Source organism: Phyllostomus hastatus, unplaced genomic scaffold, assembly GCF_019186645.2.
Source record: "Phyllostomus hastatus isolate PE091 unplaced genomic scaffold, TTU_PhHast_1.1 phas_scaffold_385, whole genome shotgun sequence".
Taxonomy (NCBI): Eukaryota; Metazoa; Chordata; class Mammalia; order Chiroptera; family Phyllostomidae; genus Phyllostomus; species Phyllostomus hastatus.
Window position 1 is genome coordinate 6,701,843 of NW_025334026.1, and position 24,857 is coordinate 6,726,699.

At 38.8% G+C, this 24,857-nt stretch overlaps 1 protein-coding gene across 1 annotated transcript in view; it reads left to right on the forward strand.

The window, feature by feature from the left end:
- Positions 1-24,857, forward strand: part of ZNF713 (zinc finger protein 713) — a 51,087-nt gene that overhangs the window by 18,757 nt on the left and 7,473 nt on the right. Inside the window, exons 2-4 of the mRNA XM_045819684.1 lie at positions 9,652-9,740; positions 18,110-18,236; positions 19,096-19,188. Coding sequence (XP_045675640.1) covers positions 9,654-9,740; positions 18,110-18,236; positions 19,096-19,188 — 307 coding nt within the window. The 5' untranslated portion in view covers positions 9,652-9,653. The remainder of the gene's footprint in view (positions 1-9,651; positions 9,741-18,109; positions 18,237-19,095; positions 19,189-24,857) is intronic.

Consider the following 24,857-nt stretch of genomic DNA (forward strand, 5'->3'; position numbering starts at 1 on the left):
GGACTCTTAAGGAGGACAGCGCATTGTTAAGCACTATTATGCCATTGGGATCCTCTCATTCTCTGGTTACATCAACCAGCACCCATACTTGAGTTTGTCTTCTAACTACAGTTTATATATAAACTGTAGTGAGGTTTAGCTGAGTAATACTGAGATGGGTAAGGCAGCTGGCATATATGGAGCCTGCAGGGATATGCAGAGAATAAATTTTTGCTGATTCATTATAAAAGACCTGGGCTGTCCCTGGGGTTGCTAAAGACAGGTAAGGGTGAGAAGTACAAACCGTGACCCAATCCTGTTCTGGAAGGTCAATCTGGTAGCAACATCCCAAGACACCTTTAGGGTCACAACCAATTTTTATATACAGATGCTTCCTAGTAATAAAAGGTAAGCCCATTTTCCAAGAGTTATAATGCCATGGGCTAATGTGGTTAGGAGAAACAATTCTGATAATAGGTGCCCCAGTGCCGGGCCCCTCCCACCACATTTTAGTATCTAGTTGTTGAGGCTGAGCCAGAACTATTGTTGTGTCAGGCTTAGCTAATATTTCCAGTTAGCTTCCCAATTCTCTACTACAAAAGACTTTTGGTGAGAAAAGCGATGGTGGCATTTGGTCCTTGACATAAAAACAAGAAGACTGAGTCCTTATGACTAGTGTCTAAGGTACAAGGAGGAACCGGAGGGGGATTGAAAATATAGTAGACCCCTCATGGGTACACAAGCGAACTGTGGCTACCATGGAAAGCTGTTAGTAATCACTGTGTTGCTCTTTGTTTGCAGCATAAAGTTGCTCTTTTAAAGGAAAGCACAAAATGTTAAGAAGGACAGAAAAACAAACTGGTAAATGTTCAGCAACATAAACAGTAGTTTTTGGCACTAGTAACCAGTGTTTGTTTTCTTCTAGTGGGCCATCAGGGGACATCCACACTCCTCCAGTCCACTGAGTATCGTTAGTGGAAAAGGGAGGCTCAACATTCCACCAGGTATGCAACTAAAATACTGGTGGATCAATAATGTGGTCCCAATAGATATAAGAGGAATTAACCTTAGTAGCTAAGCCCTGCCCCTCTTGGCAAAGTATAATGGCAATTAAAAGCAAAGTTTTAGCCGAATTGGCTGACAGCAGTGCTAGGTAAGCGGTAAACCTGTTTTCTGGGGTGTCTTCTACCCTTGTTTCAGCAACAATTTCTTTGGCTCAAGCATTAAGAGCCTTGATGTTCCCCCATGTAGTGGGGACACACCTGAAGGGAACATTATGGGCCATTGGGGGGTTGTTGCCCTCTGCAGGAGGCATCTGAGCCTCAGCCCCTGTCACTGGGGCAGGCCCCATCCTCCTCTGTTGGCAGGCCCAGACCTGTGTGACGCCATGGGTGTCCACTTTCCTTCTGGTTGTTCAGTGTCAACTGGGCCATCTGATCTGTCAGTTGATTGATTCTCATCTCCTGATAGCAGAGCTTGACGTATATCCCACTCATGATAAGGCTTTACTTTTACAGGACCTGTAGTAATGGAAACACATGCATACCCTCTTCCCCATGTTAAGAGATCTACAGTGCCCTGCCAATTGCCATCTCCTAGTGAGTCTCTATATAAAACCTGAGGATAAGGCAGTTTTGACTCTTTTGTCTGAAAATGTTTTTCAATTGGAGTACAGAGCAATTGATCACAATTTAGAAAATTATAGGTAAACATGGATAACATAGTCAAAATTTGGGGGGAGGACTCTTGATACTCCCTTTTTTGTTTTTTAAGATTTTTAAAAGTATGATGAGCCCATTCTACAATTGCCTGACCAGTTGGATTGTAAGGTGTTCCTGTTTTATGTTGGATACTCTAATGCTGAAGAAAAACCTAAGTAGAATGGGCAGGGTATCTGGGGCCATTATCAGTTTTAACTTGCTGAGGCCATCCTAAATGACTAAAGGCCTCAAGCCAATGGGCTTGTATATTTTTTGCAGATTCTTCTGTCAAAGCAGATGTATATAAGGCACCGGAATAAGTATTAATAGAAATATAAATGTATTTGAATTTTCTAAAGGGAGGGTAATGAGTGACATCTGTTTGCCAAATTATTTGAGAACTTAGTCCTCAAGGATTAACTGCTGTTGATGGAGGTGCCTTGGTAAGGGCTTGGCAGTCAGGACATTCTTTAATAATTTGCCTAGCTTGGGTGTGAGGAATATTAAATTGCTTTCAGAGTGCCTGGCTTTTTGATGAAAAAAACTGATGAGAAGCTGCTGCCTGCTAGAAGGCAGTAAGAACACTAAGGCATCTGCCTTATTGTTACCATCCACCAAGGGGCCGCCAGGCAGTCCTGAATGGGATTCAATATGAGTAATGAAGAGGGGGTGTTCCCGCTTGTCAAGAAGGAACTGCAGAGTCAAAAATAGGTTAAGTAGATTGGGGTCAATAGAAGTCTTAATTATGCCTGATCTAGATGTAGAATAGTATAAATAGTATATCCTGAGTCACAGACTATATTCAGAGCTTCCTGGGGCCATTGCTGTAGGGCCATGATTACAGTGAAATGCTTGGCCCTTTGAGTAGAGGAATGTCTTGAGGATACAAAATTTCTCCAGTTTCTCCCTTCTTGCCAGGCAATAGCAGGCTATCTGGTTTTTCCAGCCCTGACTGGTGTGGCTCAGTGGATTGAGACCTGGCCTGCAAACCAAAAGGTTGTGGGTTCAATTCCCAGTCAGGGCACATGCCTGGGTTTCAGACCAATGTTTCTCTCCTCCTTCCTCCCTCCCTTCCCTTCTCTCTAAAAATAAATAAATAAAATCTAAAGAAAAAAAAAGAAACAAAAAGAAACACAGTTTTCCCCCCAGGTACTGGTGTTGGGCTGACTTTTTCTGCTAGCCTTATTTGAAGGTATGGAATGTTTTGAAGCAATCTGTCTGAGGGAAGATGGATTTTTAGCCCTCCTACAAAGTCAGCTATAGCACACTGAAATTCTAAAGATTGAGCTGTTAATTGTTGTAAATAAATCTGAGTTAAAGGGACGTGAATAAAGGCAGGATAATATCCAAATAAGCACTGTGTCCACTCACACCCTTTTATAATAAGATGGCACCGCGCAGTTATATAGGTGGTAATAGTGCACTGTGGCTGATGAGACAGGAAAAGCCACTCTATCATAGCTAAGTAGGGTGACAGCTGTTCTCTAAGGCCCACTAGGGTGCCTAAGGTTGGGAAGCAAAAAAGCTGGACAGGAAACTAGATCAGTTTTAGTTAGTTGCCACTGCTGCATATGTTGATGTACTATAGTTAATTCTTGTAGAGCCTCAGGGGATAATTTTCTGGGGGAATTAAGATCAGGGTCCCCTTTAAGGGTGTTAAATAAATGAGTTAATTGTTGGGTAGGTAGGGGTCAGAGAGGAAGCAATGCCACTTGCTTGGCTCTCACCCCATTTCTAGTCACTTCTCCTACTTCCTCTATGCAACTGGCACCCTTCTAGCTGTGGCCATGGTTCTGAATCCCAGAGTGGGTGGGTTTATATACATTCTAGGACTGTGTAGGTCCTTTAAATGGATACTCCTGAGAAACTGGTGATTCTTCCACTTTCCAACCCTCCACTGGTTTTTACAGTCAAAAGTTATGAGGCTTTATTTTCCTGATGCTAGAATCCTGGGGTGTGTGGCGTGGCCTGGGGCTGGGATCGTTCACTCCCCAGGTGTTCCTCCAGGTTTTTATCCACCACACACTTGGATGTGGGACCATCCATTCTGCCAGCTGCCTCCGCCACAGCCTTGCTGCTGCCACACTGCATCTTCTTTGCCTCTCCTACCTGTTAGGATGAATATTCCTTCCTTAAATCCTTGATTGTCAGACTTCCATATAGTTAGATTATCTGGCAGTTCTGGTTGTTTTGAGTTTGAGATTAGTTGTAATCCTTTCTGTGGTTGTACAAGGAGGTGAAGTATGTCTGCCTGCACCTCCGTCTTGGCTGGAAGTCTATCAAGTGCTTTTTCTGCATCTGTTGACATGATCATGTGTTTTTTTATCCTTTATTTTGTTTATGTATTATATCACATTTATTGATTTGCAGATGTGTACTACCTTGTATCCCTGGAGTAAATCCCACTTGATCATGGTGTATGACCTTTGTGATGTATTTGCTGTATTCTGTTTGCTAATGTTTTGTTGAGGGTTTTAGAGTCTATGTTCATCAGGGTTATTGGTCTGTAATTTTCTTTCTTTGTAGTGCCTTTATCCAGTTTTGGAATTAGGATAATGCTGGCCTAATAAAATGAGCTAGGGAGCTTTTCTTTCTCTTGAATTTTTTGGAATAATTTGAGAAGCAGAAGTGTTAGTTCTTCTCAGAAAGTTTGGTAAAATTCACTTGTGAAGCCATATAGCCCAGGACTTTTGTGTGTTAGGAGTTTTGTTTATTACTGCTTCGGTTTCGCTAGTTGTTATCTGTCTATTCAGATTCTCTGATTCTTCCTGAAGTTTTTGGAACATTAGTATGTTGTTCATAATACTTTCTTACAATCCTTTTTATTTCTTTGGCATCAGTTGTTACCTCTTCTATTTCATTTGTGACGTTTTCTTGTCCATTCAGTTACCCTTTGATTGTAGCATTAAAGCCATATACATTTAAAGTGATCAATGATAGGTATGTATTTGTTGCTATTTTATTTTTAAGTATTTTCTTCTGTTTTTTCTTTTTCTCCTACTTTTTAAAGATTGTATTTATTTATTTTTAGAGGGAAGGGAGGGAGAAAGATAGGGAGAGAAACACCGATATGCAAGAGATACATCAATTGGTTGTCTCTCGCATGCCCCCGAGTGGGGACCCGGCCCACAACCTACAACCCACGTATGCCATAATCCACTGAGCCACACCAGCCAGGGCTCTTCTTCTTAAAAGGTTTAAAGAAAACCTTTTAACATTTGTTGCAGTACAGTTTGGTGGTAACAAATTCCTGTAGCTGTGTTTTGTCTAGGAAGCTCATTATTTCTGCTTTGATTTTAAATGATGGCCTTGCTGGGTAAAGCCTTGCTTTTCATCATTTTGAATATTTCATAGCATTCTCTTCTGGCCTGAAATATTTCTGTTGAGAAATCAGATAACAGTCTAATCAGAGTTTCCTTGTAGATAACTACTTGGTTTTCTCTTACACTTTAAAGAGTCTCTCATTGTTTTATCTTTGCCATTTTAATTATGATGTGTCTTGGTGTGGGCCTCTTTGAGTCCATCTTGTTTGGGACCCTCTGTGCTTCCTGGACTTGTGTGTCTTTTTTCTTCACCAGGTTAGGGAATTTTTCTGTCATTATTTCTTCAAATGGGTTCTTGAACCCTTGCTCTCTCTCTTCTTCTAGTATTGCTGTGATGTAGGTGTTGTTATGCTTTTTATTGTCCCAAAAGTTCCTTAAACTATCCTCATTTTTTAAAATTATTTTTACTGCTCTGATAAGGTATTTTTTCTACCTCATCTTCCAAATTTCTAATTTGATCCTCTGCTTCACCTAACCTACTGTTTATTCCTTCCATTGCATTATTTATTTCAGATATTGCATTATTTATGACTGGTCCTTTTTTATGTTTTCTATGTCTTTTTTCATGCTGTTGAGCATCCTTATAATTTTTACTTTGAACCCTATGCCTGATAAATTGCTTGCCTCCATTTCATTTAGCTCTTCTTCTGGAGAAATCTCTTGTTCTTTCATTTGGTGCCTGTTTCTTTGTCTTCCCATTTGGGCTGCCTCCTTGTGTTTGTTTCTATGTTTTAGGTAGATCTGCACAGACTCTTGCACAGACCTCTGTCAGACACTTTCTGCGACTGGCCCTGGGTAACCTGTTTGGAGCTGTCAGTGATCCACAGCTTGTGGCTCACTCTGTTGGGCCTGGGTGCATGCAGAAAGAACCAAACTGTTCACCCAGGCCAGCTTTTGCCAGCACTGTGCCTGGGGGTAGTGGTCAGCTAAAATTTCAAAGGACCCAGAGATCCACCTCTGCCTGCAGGCTGTCTGTTAGGCATAATCACTGAAAGAATCTCTGGCTGTACTCCTCAGCAGGACTTAAGCTTCACAGGGTAGGGTAAGAGACATGCCTCCTGGTGGGGCTATTGCTTTCCCCACCCCAGTCTGGTGCTGCATGGATGGGAGTGTGTTGCCTGAGAGAGATGGATTCTGTAGTATGGGCGGATGACTGAGCACAGGGATCCTGGTGGCTGACCCTTCAGTTCTCTCCCCAGAGCCAGCAACCCCAGACTGTCTTTATGTAGCTATAGTCTGCTTTTGTCCTCTCTCCACCAGAACAACTTTTCAGGCCAACTTTTATGAACAGAAAAAGAATGTATTCTTTCATGATTATTAGCAAATCAATACATTTCACTCTGTTGTTGGTGTTTCTGAAACTCACTGGGGAAGGACCACATGTTTTCTATCCTAAGAAGGGAATAGGAAAGGATTGTGCTAAAGTTTGTTGTAGTTGATGCATCTATACATCTCTGCTTTTTGTAATCTGTGAATCTGAGAAATTCTAAAAGTGCTTTTTGATTCTTTTAAAGAATTCCACACTGCCTTCCAATCCAATGATCCCACTGCTGGGATTATACCCTAAGAATCCTGAATCACCAATTCAAAAGAACCTATGCATCCCAATGTTCATAGCAGCATTATTTACAATAGCCAAGTGCTGGAAACAGCCTAAGTGCCCATCAGTAAATGAGTGGATCAAAAAACTGTAGTACATTTATACAGTTGGATACTACACAGCAGAAAAAAAGAAGAAAATCCTACCTTTCATGGCAGCATATGGATGGATCTGGAGAGCATTATGCTAAGTGAAATGATCCAGGGGTGAAAGACAAATACCATATGATCTCACCTATAAGTGGAACCTAATCAATAAAACAAACAAATGAGCAAAATAGAACCAGAGACTTGGAAATAAAGAGCAAACTGAGAGTGACCAGATGGAAGGGGGGAGAGAACAGGAAGGGTTGCCTGGAACATGTTACAAAGGAACATGAATAGAGGTAAGCAATGGGGAGAAAGGTGGGACAATTATAACTGAAGAACAATATTCTTTTTAAAAAGAGTTCTATATCCTACTGTGCTCTCTCTTCATGAATAAATAATTTATATGTTTATTTACAAACTATAGATCCCCAGGTGACTGAAACAGCTGGATTTTTTCTGCTTATTCTGGTGCATGTCATTATAGGTGCTCAACTTGAAGTTGTGTCTTACAAGATTCCTGCCAGGAGGCAGATTTGAAGTCATAGTGAAATATGTAGATGATGGAAGGGTTCTTTTTGTTAAAAAAAAAAAAAGTAACAGCCAACTTGAACAAAGCAGTTTTCTGAGAGTGGCTGGCTGCCTCATGGAAGCAGAAATCATTCTTGTTGCTATCCATTGGTTCCTGGGGCTCTCATCAGAGATGAGGCACCTTTAATACTTGGGAGTGACTGCTCCCCATAAGGCACTGAAAAAAACAGCTTTCAGAGACTGACGTGAATACTGAAGCTATTAGTACTGGTATATTTCCTGATTGTCCTGCTAGAAGTGAACAAAGCTTTGGTGACATTACAGCTTAAGAACTGCAAAGTGTAGTGATCCTAGTGGAGGACTTCATACAGGTACTCAAAAAGTGAACATTCTCAAAAAATGAAAACAGTAAAATCTCCTTTGTATATTAGAAGGGTCATCTTTTTTTAATTTTTTAACTTTATTTTAATTATTGTTCAAGTACAATTTTCTATCTTTTACTCCCACCCCGGCTCACCGCCCAGCCCTCCCCACCTCCCTCCCATTTCCACCCCCTCCTAGTTTTTGTCCATGTGTCCTTTATACTTGTTCCTGTAAACCCTTCCCCTTTTCCCCTGAAACTCCCCTGAAATTCCCTCCCCTCTCCCCTCTGAACACTGTCAGCCTGTTCCCTATTTCAGTGTCTTTGGTTATATTTTGCTTGTTTGTTTTATTGATTAGGTTCCTGTTAAAGGTGAGATCATATGGTATTTGTCTTTCACCACTTGGTTTATTTCACTTAGCATAATGCTTTCCAGTTCCATCCGTGCTGTTGCAAAGGATAAGAGCTCCTTCTTTCTTTCTGCTGCATAGAATTCCATTGTGTAAATGTACCATAATTTTTTGATCCATTCATTTATTGATGGGCACCTAGATTGCTTCCAACACTTGGCTATTGTAAATTGTGCTGCTATGAACATTGGGGTGCATAGGTTCTTTTGGATTGATGTTTCAGGGTTCTTAGGATATAGTCCCAGCAGTGGAATTTCTGGGTCAAAAGGCAGATCCATTTTTAGCTTTCTGAGAAAAATTCTGTACTATTTTCCATAGTGGTTGTACCAGTCTGCAATCCCATCAACAGTGGACTAGGGTCCCCTTTTCTCCACAACCTCTCCAACACTTGTTGTTTGTTGCTTTGTTTATGATGGCCATTCTGACTGGTGTAAAGTGGTATTGGATAAAAGATTGAAATATAAACTGCAACACCATTAAAGTCCTAGAGGAGAACATAGGCAGGAAAATCTCAGATATTTCATGCAGCAATGTTTTTACGATATGTCCCCTAGAGCAAGGGACATAAAGGAAAGAATAAACAAATGGGATCTCATCAAAATAAAACACTTCTGCATGGCTAAAGAAAACAATATTAAAATAAAAAGAGAACTAACTGTATGGGAAAACAGATTTGCCAATGATACCTCAGACAAGGGTTTAATCTCCAAAATATAGAAAGAACTTACACGACTCCACTCTAAGAAGACAAGCAAGCCAATTAAAAAATGGGCCAGGGACTTGAACAGACACTTCTCCAAGGTGGACATACAGAGGATCCAGAGACACATGAAAAGATGCTCAATATCACTAGCTATCAGAGAGATGCAAATTAAAACCAGAATGAGATACCACTTTACACCAGTTAGAAGGGTCATCTTAAAGAGAGCAGAGGAGAGATCTCCGGAGTTTGAGCTTGGGGCTGAATTTATTCCCTTAAAGAGTAAGAATAAGCCCTCAACAGAGGTTCTCTGCATCACCTCATCTCAGTGGCTCTCATCTCCCTCTCAGAATAATTTGAAGACTTTAGAATTTAAAATGCTGTTGCCCATACCATTTAAAATTTTATTGATTGATTTTTAGAGATAGAGAGAAAGGAAGGGAGAAGAGAGAGAGAGAGGAAGGGAGAGAGAGAAACATCGATGTCTTATTCCACTTATTCATTCATTCACTGGTTACTTCTTGTATGTGGGTTCCCATATGAACCTGCAACCTTGGTGTATGGGAACAACACTCCAACCAACTGAGCTACCTGGCCAAGGCCTTACACCAATTTCAGTAACACTGAATTTAACCAAATCTCTGGGACTTGGAGCTGAACATTGGCATCTTTTTAAATATCCCCAAGTATGAAGCTAGGGCTAAAAATCACTGAGCTCTCTTGAACTTGCTATATACCACAATAAGTGGAGTTGTACCACAGAAGAGAGAAGTCCTGCATTAAATTCCTCAATGTAATAGAAGAATAAGGATGTCACAATTAAGTCATCCAACCTTTAAAACTTATGTCTTTGAAGACTTCTCTCTAAAGTGCCATCCTAACCCAAAGCAAAAGTTCCAAGTTTTGAGTTCAACCTTAATACCATGCATTGACAAGATTATTTTTTTCTTCTTTTCCTCAGTTATGCCTTCCCAGAATGCTATACTTTTTAAGGAAGGGAACATGGAAAAGAAGGAAATGAATGATGGATCACACATAGTCAAGTCCCAGGTAAGTTTAGCTATACTCTTCTCTAAAATGATATTATAGTTCTCAGAATGTGAGTACTGTTATTTTTCAATTCTCAGAAGTGCTAAACCCCAAAATGCCAAAGCCCTTGAAACTCTTGTGACAGATGATAATCTCAATTAAATGTTTCCCATTCACCTTCTATAGCCCTTTATAGCTCTTTTCCTCTCCAGCATTTTTACCAGTCAAATACTCACGTTGGTGCTAGATATTGTAAAGGAAAGAAAAAAAAAGCCATAAACTATCTTATAATCACCCTTCACTTACACAGCTCACGAGAATTCAAACCACACTGTAAGCAATGAATGATGCCCAGGTCACTGTGACTGCTTGGAACTAATGGCATTACTAAGTATGCCTGAGGACATCTGCTGCCACAAGTTAATTTTTATCCAGAACCTACTATATCTTTTCCAAAACCTGTTTAAGCCTGCTGGTACAACTCGGTAATTTGAGTGTTATATAAACTGAAAAGATGTAACTTTGTTTCTATGAAAACTAGTTGGATATTTTAGAAAGATTCAGTAAATGCTATTTTTAAAAAATTGCTATCAAATTAAGTGTGAGCAAAATTGCAAAACACTGATGGGAAAATCATAAAAATCTCAGAGGATTCTACACCTACATTATTTCCTAAGTGTCATTTGCTTGTTCCACTTTAATAAAACAGAAACTGATGTATTATGGATATGGACACTCAGTCATTAAAATCACTCTCATAGAAAAAGCTTAGCTTTACATCAAAAGATGAGCCAATGAGCATACATCTACATATTTTAAATTAAAATAAAATATTTGATATCTTTTATGGATCTCTAACCAGAGTTTTGCATAACACACTAGACATCAGTCTTAGTTGCTTCACACAGGAAGACTTCTATTATTCCAAATTCTATGAGGTAATCATTATCTGTACATAGCAAATAAACTCATTGGGGGAGATTTTTAAAAGTCTATATAACACAATATTCAAAAAGTATAAGTATAATGTTGGATGTTGCTATGAATGTGAAATACAACAAATACAAGAGGTACTCAGCCCTGGCTGGTGTGGCTCAGTGGATTGAGCATGGCCTGCAAACCAAAGGTTTGATTCCCAGTCAGGGCACATGCCTGGGTTGCAGGCCAGGTCCCCAGTAGGGGACATGTGAGAGGCAACCACACATTGAGGTTTCTCTCCCTCTCTTTCTCCCTCCCTTTCCCTCTCTTTAAAAATAAAGAAATAAAATCTTTTTAAAAAATTATTTTTAAAAAAAGATGTACTTAGAAAAAGGATAAATCTGTTTGAGACTGGAGGGATGAGGGAAGACTTCACAAAGAAGGTAGAGTTTGAATTTGTGCTGATACCAGGTAGGGTTTGGATTTGAGAGAAAACTAAACCATTGCCAACAGGAAATAATACTTGAGAAAGAGATGAGACAATACCGTCAGCTAGAGCTGAGCATTTATTTGGTACATTAGCTTTTTGGGATCCATGGTCTGCAAGGAATAGATTCATTCAGTTTACTCTTTTTTTTTATTTGATCTTTTAGAGAGAGAGAGATGTTTTGGAGCAAAACATTGATTTGTTGTTCCACTTATTTATGCATTCATTGGTTGACTCTTGTGTGTGCCCTGACCAGGAATTGAACCCACAACGTTGGTGTATAAGAATGATGCTCTACCCAACTGAGCTACCTGGCTAGGGAATCTTTCAGTTAACTCTTAATTGTAAGGCTCCCACAGACAGGAGTAAAAAGACAGTGAGAACTAATTTGGCACATGTGCCTCTTGGCATTCTAGCCAGAGGAATTTGTTTTAATTTTCCAGAACCATTTATTGTATTAAGAGAGAAGATAGTTCATTCATTCAACAAATATTTTTTGAGCAGCTACTACTGTGTATCAGAAATTATGCTTGGCACTAGATATATATCCATGAGCAAAACCAACATGGTCCTAAACCAAAAACACTTACAGTCTAATAGAGACAGACATTCAGCAAATATACTAATAAAATTTATATGTATATTATACAAAATAAAGACTAATGTGCTGTGAATGTGCACTAAGGAATCAGGGAAGAATTCTCTGGGGAAGCAAAATTTAACATGAGACGTGAAGAGTATGTAGAATTTATAAAAGGAAGTGGAAGAGAGCACGTTAGGCATGTGGGAAATAAACATCAAGTGTAAAAACCATGGGTATATTTGAGAAATTAAAAGAAGGCCAGTGTGATTGGAGTGGAAGGACTCTTACCACTAGGGGTAAGCTTAGAGAAGCACATAGGGGCCAAGTATGCAGTACCTTTGACAATGAGAAGTTTGGGTTTTATTCTAACTGCAGTGAAAAGCCTTTGAGGGAATTTAAGCAAGATTTAACATAATAAGTGACTGAATTCCACTTAAAAAAAATCACCCTGGGGTGTAGTATGTAATAAGTGGACTTGTGAGAGGCAAGAATGGAAAGGGGACAGAACTACCTAGGAAGTTATCACACTTCTGTATTCTAGAAGACAGAAATAGTAGCTTAAAACTAGAAGATGGAGAGAAATACATGGGTTTGAGAGCTTTGCTTTGGGAAATAGGTATTAGCAAGAAGCATAAAGGCAAAGGAAGAAAAAAGATGATTTCAAAAAAATGTATCCCAGGAAATGGCAGGGTAATGATAAATCAAATTATGTCACTCCTGCTCGAAATGTGTAGATCCCATTTCACTCAGAGTAAAACCTGAAGTCATTATGATGGCCCAAGTAAGACCTACAGACTGCTGAATCTGGACCTTTCTGACTTTATCATTTCCTTTCCCCCTTGCTCACTACACTCTAGCCACCCTGGCCTCATTCTTCTTCCCTGATTATGCCACACACACTATTGCTTTAAGGACCTTTGTACTAATAACTTTTCAAGGCTTTCCTCAAATGTCACCTCTTCAGTGACATCTATTCAATATTGTTTTTTTAGTTATTTAAACGATATGAGAGTCTTTCCCATTACAAATTGTAAAAAGGTGAAAAGCAAGCATTCTATTATGCACATTTGTACCATGTTTTACCATGTATAATGCATAACCACATTTTTGTGCACGTTATACATAGGATTATTATGTCCATGTATAATGCACATCCTTATATTTCCCTCAAAAATTTGGGCAAAAAAGTATGCATTATACTTGGCAAAATACAGAATGTCTGTCTTGAAAGATGATAGAAAGACAGATACCAATTGTTGTTTCAAAACTTTCTAATATATTTTATTGATTGTGCTATTTCAGTTGTCCCATTTTTTCTTCCCTTTATTCCCCTCCACCCTGTACCCCTCCTCCCACCAGCATTCCCCCAACTTAGTTCATGTCTGTGGGTCATACATGTAAGTTCTTTGAATTCTCAGTTTCCCATACTATTCTTATCCTCCCCCTCTCTAATTTGTACCTACCATTTCTGCTTCTTATTCCCTGTACGTTTTCCCCCAATCTTTCCCACCTCCTCTCTGCTGATTACCCTCCTTCTGATCTCCATTTCTGTGAATCTGTTCCTGTTTAAGTTGTTTGCTTAGTTTGTTTTTGTTACTGTTTTTTTTAGGTTCAGTTGTTGATAGTTGTGATGTTGTTGTCATTTTACTGTTCATATTTTTTAATCTTCTTTTTCATAGATAAGTCCCTTTAACATTTCATATAATAATGGCTTGGTGATGATGAACTCCTTTAACTTGACGTTATCTGGGAAGCACTTTATCTGCCCTCCCATTCTCCCACATAATCTTGGTTGTAAGTCCTTGCCTTTCATTACTTGGAATACTTCTTTCCAGCCCCTTCATGCCTGCAAGGATTTTTGAGAAATCAGCTGATAGTCATGGGAACTCCTTTGTAGGTAACTGGCTCCTTTCCTCTGGCTGCTTTTGAGATTCTCTCTTTATCTTTAATCTTGGGTAACTTAATGATGATGTGATTTGGTGTGTTCCTCTTTGGGTCCAACTTCTTTGGGACTCTCTGAGATTCCTGGATTTCCTGGAAGTCTATTTCCTTTGCCAGCTTGGGGAATTCCTCCTTCATTATTTGTTCAAATAATTTTCAATTTCTTGCTCTTCCTCTTCTTCTGGTACCCCTATGATTCGGATGTTGGAAAGTTTAAAGTTGTCCCAGAGGTTACTCAGCCTCTCCCCATTTTTTTGAATTGTGTTTCTTCATTCTGTTCTGGTTGAACGTTTATTTCTTCCTTCTGCTCCAAACCATTGATTTGAGTCCTGGTTTCCTTCCCATCACTGTTAGTTCCCTGTACATTTTCCTTTATCTCTCTTTGCATAGCCTTCACTTTTTTCTCCATTTTGTGACCATACTCAACCATTTCTGTGAGCATCCTGATTACCAGTGTTTTGAACTCTGCATTAGATAGGTTGGCTATCTCTTCATCACTTAGTCATATTTTTTCTGGAGCTTTGATCTGTTCTTTCATTTGGGCCATATTTCTTTGTCTCAGCACACCTATTACATTCTAAGGAGTGGAGCCTTAGGTATTTGTCTGGGCAGGGCAACCCACGTTGTTGCGTTGTGGTGCTCTATGTGGGGGAAGGATCAGAAAGAGAATAATGCTGCCTGCTCAGCTCTTGGCCAACTTTCAGACACTTCCCCCACTACCCACAACCAAATTGGGACTGATTCCTGGGTGGGTAGTTTTGTGTACATTCTAGGACTACATGATACATTCTAGGACTCTGTGGGTCTCTCCAACAAACTCTCCTGTGAGGCTGGGAGTTCTTCCCACTGCTGCAACCCCCACAGGTTTTTTTCAGTTAGAGGTTTTGAGGCTTTATTTTTCCATGCTGCAACCCTGGGTTTCCCAGTTTGCCTCACTCCCCAGTTGTTCCTCCCAGTTTATCAGCATATAAATGTGGGACCACCTGGTCTGCCAGCCACCACCTCTCCCAGTCCACCAGCTGCCCCCTTGCCCCAAGTCCTCTCCATCTGGCTGCTAGTTCCGCGCCTCCTACCTGTCTGGATGAATGTTTCTTCTTTAACTTCTTAGTTGTCAGACTTCCATACAGTTCAATTTTCTGACAGTTCTGGTTATTTTTTGTTTTTAATGTGTTGTTGTCCTTCTTTGTGGTATGTGAGGAGGCAAAGTATATCTACCTATACCTCCATCTTGGCTGAAAGTTATGTTGTTTCAAACTTTTGACTTGGATTGCTCAGAGCTCTGAAGACTGTTAGCACAACAGCTTAGACAGCCTAACATCCATGCAGTATTAATACATATAGTTACATTTAGAAATGGATATGGAGTTATTTGTGTGTGTGTATGTGTGTTCATATATATATGTATATATTTATGTGTGTGTGTGTATATGTTCACACACACACACACACACATATATATATATATATATGAACACTCCTACTGGCTAAACCTAGGGTAATCTGAGCATTAAAAGAAATAGTGAAGCCCTGGCTGGCATAGCTCAGTGGATTGAGCGCAGGCTGCAAACTAAAGTATCGCAGGTTTGATTCCCAGTCAGGGCACATGCCTGGGTTGCAGGCCACGGCCCCCAGCAACCACACGTTGATGTTAAAAAATTTTTTTAAGTAAAAAAAAAAAGAAATAGTGATAATAAATGTTTATAATTTATTGAATAAAAAGTATATAAATCCATCTGATATAAATTTATGAATTAACGAGAAGTAAAATGTCTTCAGCACAGTAGAAAGCCAACTAAAATGATACAAAGAATAATGGAAATTGAACTAAGCACCATTTAGCAGCCATCATAATTACCATTGATTCAGGCAAGAATTATCAGTGGATGCTAAAACCAGTGGATGAAAGTTGGAGGAGGAGCAAAATATTTACAGTCTCAAAGTATCTCCTATACAAGATACTTATTACTTATAGGAGGAAGTAGTGATTTTCTAGTGGAAATTACTGGTAGATAACCACCTTAACCAAATTATCAAAGTTAACATTGCCAGTAATGGAACTAGTCAACAATGTGTGCCTCCTACATGATTCATTGGGAACCCAGCATCCCCTTGTGTACTCTTTCTGCTAGCAGTACATAGCGTGAATGTATTCAGAAGGAGACATTAGACAAGCCCAAATTAAGGTTTATTCTCTAGGGAACTAGCCTGTACTTTTCAAAATCTCAGTGTTGTGAAATACAAAGAAAGGCACAGAAACTGTTGCAGGTTAAAGGAGACAAATGATACAAAACAACCAAATGGAGTGTATGACCTTGAATATTCTTCTGTTATAAAGACCTTATCAGAACATTTAGTGGAATTTGAATAATTGTACAGTTTTGACAACAGTACTGTACCAGTGTTAATTTTCTGATTTTCATTGTTGTACTGTTATTATAAGAGAAGTCCTTGTTTTTTTCAGAAATAAATACCAAATTTTTTAGGTATAAAGGGGTATCATGTCTGCAACTTACTGTTAAATGGTCCAGAAAAGTTATAGAAAGAGAGAAGAAGGGAGAGGAGAGGGAAGAATTTCTTTCATTATTCTTGCAACATTTCTTAAAGTCTGAAATTATGTCTAAATTTTTTACGTTTAAAAAACAGTAATGAGGTAGCTCTCTCTGTCCTAATAAGTCTGAGATGGAAAAATTTCCAGCATTAATTGTTAAGTTAAAAAACAGTGTATAGTCCTGGCTGGTGTGGTTTAGTGGATTGAACACTGGCCTGCAAACCAAAAGGTTGCTGGTTCGATTCCTGGTCAGGGCACATGCCTGGGTTGTGGACCAGGTCCCTAGTTGTGGGTGCAAATAAGGCAGTCACACATTGATGTTTCTCTCCCTCTTTTTCTCCCTCCCTTTCTCTAGAAATAAATAAATAAAATCATTTTTAAAAAGCAGTATATAAAATATTACCTTTGAGATAAAAATAAAAAGTGACAGATAATCCATATTCATATTTGCAGAAAAAATAATTCTGGAAAAATACAAAAACTCTAAGTAGAGATTATCCATTGGTTCTAGGAGCTGGACAGAGATGAAAGAAGCCTGAGAGACATGACTTTTACTAAATCTTTTTAATATGTCTTTGTTTCTACACCATATTAATATATTATCTACCTTGAAATAGAATTCAAATAAGTATATGAAAATAAAGAAAAAAGAACATAATAAATAGAGAACAAGTGCAAGATCATAAGAAAGAATAGAAGGAAGGAGAAACTACAGGCAAGGTACTGATTAAACCAGCCAAAAAGAAATACAGATGTGGATATTAAAGAATGTAAACTGTAATTCATAATTTTCCTCACCCTGGTGCTTAAAAAGCATGGGGAAAATTGAGTGGAAATTAGAAATAAAAATCACAGAAGGAAAGATATTACAGAAGCAGAGAAGACATCTCTGTGATATGATGGAAAGAGCTTGGCTTTAGAATAAGATCTAAGATGAAGTTCTGTTCCTGCCATTTACTAGCTGTATGTCCTTGGATAATTTTCCAGCCTCAGTGACTCATCTCTAAATTGCCCACATCATTGAATTATAATATATTTTAGAAAGATATGTTATCAAAACATAAAAATTAATTTAAATGAAATGTCAATATTGTATTTAAATATTGAATCTTAAATTATGGGAAAGAGCACTTACTTAGAACACTACACTCTACTCATTCTGAAGAACCGAGGGGTTATTGTACCCATGAAGTATGGGAGGGTGTTAGGTAGTGAAGATGGAGAAGGAGGTGTATATATTGGTTGTATGTCTATGTCTATAAGTCTGCATCTCTTAAAGCAAAACAGTTTTTAAGAAGCACTGACAATGGAGGAAATGTAGCAGTTACCCTTTTTTATTTGATGTTCTTACCTGTTTCAAGGCAGTTTCTTTTACTGATCTCAACATGTATCATGTACCTTCTACTCTTAACCTGTTTGCCCTTGTTGCTTTCATTTTTAAAAAATTGAATTTATTGGGTATAACCCACTGAAATATTCTCTCTCCTCTTCTGTACAAAGCTTAAAAATTTTTAAGGATCACACAAGATGTACCAACTCCATACCTTTCACTGTTTCAGTATATCCTGAATTCTATCATTTCTGAAATCATATAACATGAATTTCCCATTGCTGTTTTTAATTGTTTGGCTGATATGAGATTCTTTTCCCTGCAACAGGTTATGAAAAGCTTAAAAGCAAGCATTATTTCATGTGTGTTTTTATATATGTCTTGAAAGATGTTAGCAAGACAGGCACTGATTGTTGTTTCAAAAATTTTAACCTACATTACTCAGAGCCCTGAAGATGCTCAGCACAATAGCTGCTTAAACATCCTAACCTTTGTCTACTGCTGTACCTTTGCCCCTTCCCCTAAGGGCTCCAGTTTAAAAAAAAAATTCTCTGGCTGAGCAGGGATGGACTTGATGTTTCAGGAGTCACTGACATTCCAGGATGTGGCTGTGGACTTCACCAGAGAGGAGTGGGACCAGCTGTACCCTGCTCAGAAGAACCTCTACCGAGATGTGATGCTGGAGAACTATAGGAATCTGGTCGCACTTGGTATGGGTTGTTGTGTCCTTCTAAAACTGGAGATCATTCTGATGGGTTTATAGTAGTCCCCCCTTATCAGCAGGAGATGCCTGAAACCATGGATAGTACTGAACCCTACATGTACTATGCTTTTTCCTGTTCATACATACTTGTGATAAAATTTAATGCCTTTTCTATCTTAACTGAGTACTTACCACAAAATCCAGCCATAACTTTTGTGGTTTGAGGTACAATAGCAAAACTAGCATGAATTTCTTTTTTCTTCACAATTTCATGGATAGAAGATGCGTTCTTACCATAGATCTAAACAACCTCAGCATATAATTTTTTTCTCCCCTTATTAACTTGAGAACTTTGAACTTTTTACTTAAAGGAAGCATTTTATGCCTTCTATTTGGCATATCTGAATTGCCAGCATCACTACTTTTGTGCTTTGGGGTCATTATAATGTAACATAAATGTTGCCTGAACACAAGCACTTAGATACTAACACAGTCAATCTGATAACCAGGATGGCTACTGTGTGACTGACTGGCTTGGAGTTTCTACACTACAGTGTTGATATGCTGGACTGAGGGGTGATTCCCTTCGTGGGCGGAATAGAGTGAGATAGAGCAAGATTTGCACCATTACTGTACACACAGATCAGAAAACTGTGGGACTCAAGGTGATCTTCTTTTCTAATACCAAATGATGACTACTGTATACTAATCTTTTGTCTCTTTGCTTAGGGCAGGAGATGGCTTAAATAAATAACTTAGGTTGGTTGTGAAAAAAAAAAGACTAAAAATGTTTGGAAATGAGTTCTGAGAGAAATTTTTTTTGTTTCCAGTATAAACTTCTTAGATACATTTTTCCCCATGAATAGGGCATCAACTTCATAAGCCAGAGGTGATCATTCAATTGGAGGAAGAAGAGCAGTGGATGATGGAAAGAGACAGGCCATTGGACGCTCATCCAGGTGAGAAGCAAGCACTCTAGTATTTGCTACTGGGTGAAGGGACACAGTCACTTTGGAAATACTCAACTGGGTGTACTCATAAGATCTCTCTCTGGGATTTAAAGAATACTGAAGACTTTTTAAAAATCTGGTCCATATTTGACTTTTTCCCAAAGAGGAAATGGCATTCTTGTTTTTCTGATTAAACAAGTAATATATACTTATTATTTTAAATTTTACACAATACAAAAGTTATTTTGAAGATATTAGTTTGATGTCCATAAATATCTTGATGTTGCAGATCTCCTCATAGCACTTTCTATTTTTTATTCACACATTCTCTCTTGGTATTCTTTAAGTCTTTCTTTTCCATATCAAAAATCCTCTGTCATTTTTACCTACTTTTCATTTTTTCTTTTTCCTTTCATTATCAAACTCTTCAAACTTGTCTGAAAGCCATGGCCTTGGTTGTTGTTCTCATGCTCACCTTTGTGATGTACCTTACTTGGTACTAAAATTGTTTTCTCAGAGATTACCACTGATTTCCTCCCAGTCATATCCAGTGACTAAAAAACCATAGTTATTGTCTCCTATGACCTTGTACTGACTGTGTTGACTTTACTTTTTTGAAATTTTCTTCTACCCTGGCTTGTGATACACACTGTACTTGCCTCTTTCAGCTTTTCTCCTGTATCTTTACTTGCTCCTGTACTCTTTCTCTCCATATTTAGTCTTCTAAAGGTGTGTATTTCTATGGACTTAGAGTTCCATTCTGTGGTACTATGATTTTAAATAGCCTTATACGTCAGTTTCCCCCATTTCTAGTCTAAGTATTTCACCCACATTGTCTTTCCAGATTTTAGATTATATTTTTATTTATGAATAGCATGCTCTTATTTAATTAAGCACTGCATTTTAGTGCCTGGACCTGTTGACTTTCTACTCTCTCCTTTAAAACATTTCACTAAATATGAGACTTCTTAACCCAAAGAAACCCTCCATAGCTCTCTGTTGTTAGCATAACACCTACAATGCTCTGCCTGGGTTATATCAGCAAATAGTTGACTGCTACTTGTATGCTGTATTACACTCTGGTTGATTAAGCCTGACCTGCCCCATCTCTGTCTAATTTTCCACTCTGATTCTTTGTCCTGGCACTTTGCTTCATCATTTGGACTTGGTTTTGTTTCGTTCAAACTTCTGCTTTTTCAATTTTACTTGGACTTGGCTGTCCTTCTTGCTTTTAGTGCTCTAGATTATCTTAGGCAGGAAACTTTATTCCTATTTCAGCTTCTTTGAACCTGAACTTTGGCCTGACCAGCGCTGGCATGCCATGGGTAGAGGCTAATAATAAAAGCATTTTGTCAGGAACCCCTAGCACTTCCCTTGACAAGAGTGGGTGACATTATTTCTATGAACCTACACACCCTGAATCCCAGTAAGTAGGAAACTAAAGAAAAGAAATTAAAAACTCCCTTTTCAGGTGAATTGTCAGGATAGGCACCTACAGCAGAAGTCAGAGCTATTCTATCCAGTGGGTACATATGCGGGGCCATATGTAGGGTCCACACCGTCTCCCATTATGGCCCTACAGAAAATCAAACCATACAGAAGTCCCACAACCAAGGAGTTAAAGAAGAAAAATTCACACAGACTGGTAGGAGGGCAGAGAGGGGCAGCCAGGCAGAGAGGACTCACAGCAAGGTGGTGGCTAGTGGAGCAGGTGGTCCCACATCTGCGTGTGGATAACCAGGAGGAAGAACTCAGAGTAAGACAGACCACACTGCCCAGGGTCCCAGGGTGGGAAAATAAAGCTTCAAAACCTCTGACTGAAAAAAACCTGTGAGGGTTGTGGCATCAGGAAAAACTCCCAGCCTCACAGGAGAGTTTGTTGGAGAGACCCACAGGGTCCTAAAATGTACACAAGCCCACCCACCGGGGGAATCAGCACCAGAAGGGCCCAATTTGCTTGTGGGTAGTGGGGGAAGTGACTGAAAGTTGGCAGAGAGTGGAGCAAGTATCACTGTTCCCTCTCTGACCCCTCCCCCACATACAGCATCACAGCACAGTGATGTGTGTTGCCCTGCCCTGGTGAACACCTAAGGCCCCACCCCTTACTAATAACAGGCACACCGAGACAAAAAAAGAAAAATGGCCTAAATGAAAGAACATATCAAAGCTCCAGAAAAAATACAACTAAGAGATGAAGAGATAGTCAACCTATCAGATGGACAGTTCAAAACACTGGTAATCAGGAAGCTCACAGAATTGGTTGAGTATGGTCACAAAATGGAGAAAAAAATGAAGGCTATGAAAAGTGAAACAAAGGAAAATGTACAGGGAACCAACAGTGACAGGAAGGCAACCAGGACTCAAATCCATGGTTTGGAGCAGAAGGAAGAAAGAAATATGCAACCAGAACAGAATGAAGAAACAACAATTCAAAAAAATGAGGAGAGGCTGAGGAACCTCCAGGACATCTTTAAACGTTCCAACATCCGAATCATAGGAGTGCCAGAAGGAGAAGAGGAAGAGCAAGAAATTGAAAACTTATTTGAAAAAATAATGAAGAACTTCCCCAATCTGGCAAAGGAAATACACTTTCAGGAATATCAAAGAGTCCCAAAGAAGCTGGACCCAAGGAAGCACACACAAAGGCACATCATAATTATATTACCCGAGATTAATGATAAGGAGAGAATCTTAAAAGCAGCCAGAGGAAAGGAGACAGTTACCTACAAAGGAGTTCCCATCAGACTATCAGCTGATTTCTCAAAAGAGACCTTACAGGCAAGAAGGGGCTGGAAAGAAGTATTCAAAGCCATGAAAGGCAAGAACCTACATCCAAGATTACTCTATCCAGAAAAGCTATCATTTAGAATGGGAGAGCAGATAAAGTGCTTCCCAGATAAAGTCAAGTTAAAGGAGTTCATCATCACCAAGCCCTTATTTTATGAAATGCTAAAGGGACTTATCTATGAAAAAGAAGATTAAAAAATATGAACAGTAAAATGACAACTCACAACTGTTAACAACCAAACCTCAAAACAAAGAAACAGTAACAAAAACAAACTAACCAAACAACTAGATCAGGAACAGAATTACAGAAATGGAGATCACATGGAAGGTTATCAGTGGGGGAGTGGGAGAGGGATAGAAGGGGGAAAGGTACTAAGGGAATAAGTATCATAAATGGTAGGTAGAAAATAGACAGGGGGAGGTTAAGAATAGTATAGGAAATATAGAAACCAAGGAACTTATATTTACGACCCATGGACATGAACTAAAGGAGGGGAGTGTGGGTGGGAGGGGGTGTGCAGGGGAGTACAGGGGGTAAAATGGGACAACTGTATTAGCATAATCAATCAAATATATCATTTTTAAAAAGGACACATAGAATGATCTGGCTTTTCTGAACTAATTCTGATGTATTTTCTGGGGTATTACCTACCTCATTATGGTTGACTTCTGCTGATATTTATTTATTTAGAAATCTCTTCCTAGCTAAGATAAGACCTAGAAAGTGTCCAGTGGATTTATCAACAAAGAGGTTAATAATTATATTAAGAGAAATGACAGAGGACTGATTAGAAGAACAATCAATTTGTACATTGTCAAGTGAACAGAGGTAAAAAAAAAATGTAGAGCTAGTATGTGTACAGTCCTCTCACAAGAAGCTAGAATGAGAAAGGACAATAAAGAGGATATTTGCTAGAATAAGATGGTAGCGTCAAAAGAAGATTGTTCTAAGCAGGAATGATTTTAGCGTGTTTATAATGCTGAAGGGAAGGAGGCAATAGAAAGAGTAAGGAGAAATAGATACAAAAGATGGATTACAGTTCTAGAAGACATGGGAGTGGGATTGGAGATAAAGAGATTAGGGTGATTTTGTACAGAAATAAGTTTGTGGCAAATTTGGGTGAGTTCACACATGGTGATTTTTATTTCCTTGGCAAAGTGGAAGACAAGATCCTCTATTGAATGTAAAGGAATTGGGAGGCCAAGGAGAGATCTTGAGGAGCACTTGTTGTAGCTCACTTAGGTCAATGGAAGCTGGTCAAAGAATAGTAAAGGGATTACTGAGCAGCTTCAGGGACCCAAATGAGTTTTTTCAATATATATGTGGTTTCTAATTTCCATGTGTATGACATTTCTCCTGTTATATTCATCACTGGAATAGGTTTGCAGAGCCTAAATTGAGGGCATGTTTGACTAGTGGAACTAAAGGAGGAAAACTGAGAGTTAGTTAATTCAAGTGGTTTGACCTAGACCCCAAGAAGTGGCAAGGAGTAAAATAAAGTCTGAAGAGGACTGAAAACTGAAAGACAACAAAAGAGCCAAAGAAACAGAGGTCTAGATGAGGTCAGAAAGCAAGTAGAATGTGAATAGGGCATGGTCCACTCACTGGGCAGGAAGGTGTGACACTGAGTTTGAGACTTCTTAAATGGAGCAAAGTTAGAATATAACTGTCGAGCCAGGTAAGTAGATTGTTGAAGAGTGAAGGTAAATGCACAAACAACGACCAGTTAGAAAAATAAGATGGAAAAGAAGAGCCTCGTTCAATAACAATTAAAAAGATAAGACATCTAGAAATAAACATTCAGCAAGAAATGTGCAATACATCCATGCTGTCGCAAAGGGTAGGAGCTCCTTCTTTCTTTTTGCTGCATCCTATTCTGGAGAGCATTATGCTAAGTGAAATAAGCCGGGTGGTGAAAGACAAATAACCATATGATTTCACCTATAAGTGGAACCTAATCAACAAAACAAACAAGCAAGCAAAATATAACCAGAGACATTGAAATTGGGAACAAACTGACAGTAACCAGAGGGGAGGTGGGAGAGGATAATGGGGGGAACAAGGAAAGGGTTCTCAGGAACAACTATAAAGGACACATGGACAAAACCAAAGAGGGATAGGATCAAGGGTGGAGAGTATGGATGGCTATGGGGGGGCATAGAAATGGAGACAATTGTACTTGAACAACAATAAAAAAAGTGTGCAATACACATGAGGAAAACCTTAAGACACTCTGACTGACACATAAATGAACTTGACTAAATGGACATACCAAGATGTCAGTGGCTCTACTTTACATGTAATGTAACCTCATAAAAAGAACCTACAAGGTTTTGGGAGGATCTAGGTAAGTTCATTCTAAAGTTCACATGAAAAAAAAAAAAACTAAAAAATAATCAGAAAAATTCTGAAAGGAAGAACAATAAGGGGGGATTATCCCTAGAGATAATATGCAGTAAAAGTTCATGAATTAAAACAAAGCAGACCTACTGAACAGAATAGAAAATCCAGAAATAGGCTCATATACATGCAGGAATTTAGTTTTTGACATATGATATGAGGTGACATAAAACATGATATATGATATATGACATGACAAATGTAATTATTTCAAATTAGGATAGAAAGGCAGAGATCTTAATAAATGGTATTGAGACAACTGATATTAAAAATGTAGACCTTTTAATTAATAGTGGGTAGCCTTCTGGAAAGAGATAAAATTGTATCCATAGCTTACCCCTTAAACCAAAATAAATTCCAGAGGTGTCAGAGATTTTAAATGTAAATATGAAACCATAGGAGACCTGGAAGAAAACACAAGAGAAATCTTTTGTAACCTTAAAATGGGGACATCTTTTCTGACCGTGATTCAAAATTTAGAAGTCATTTA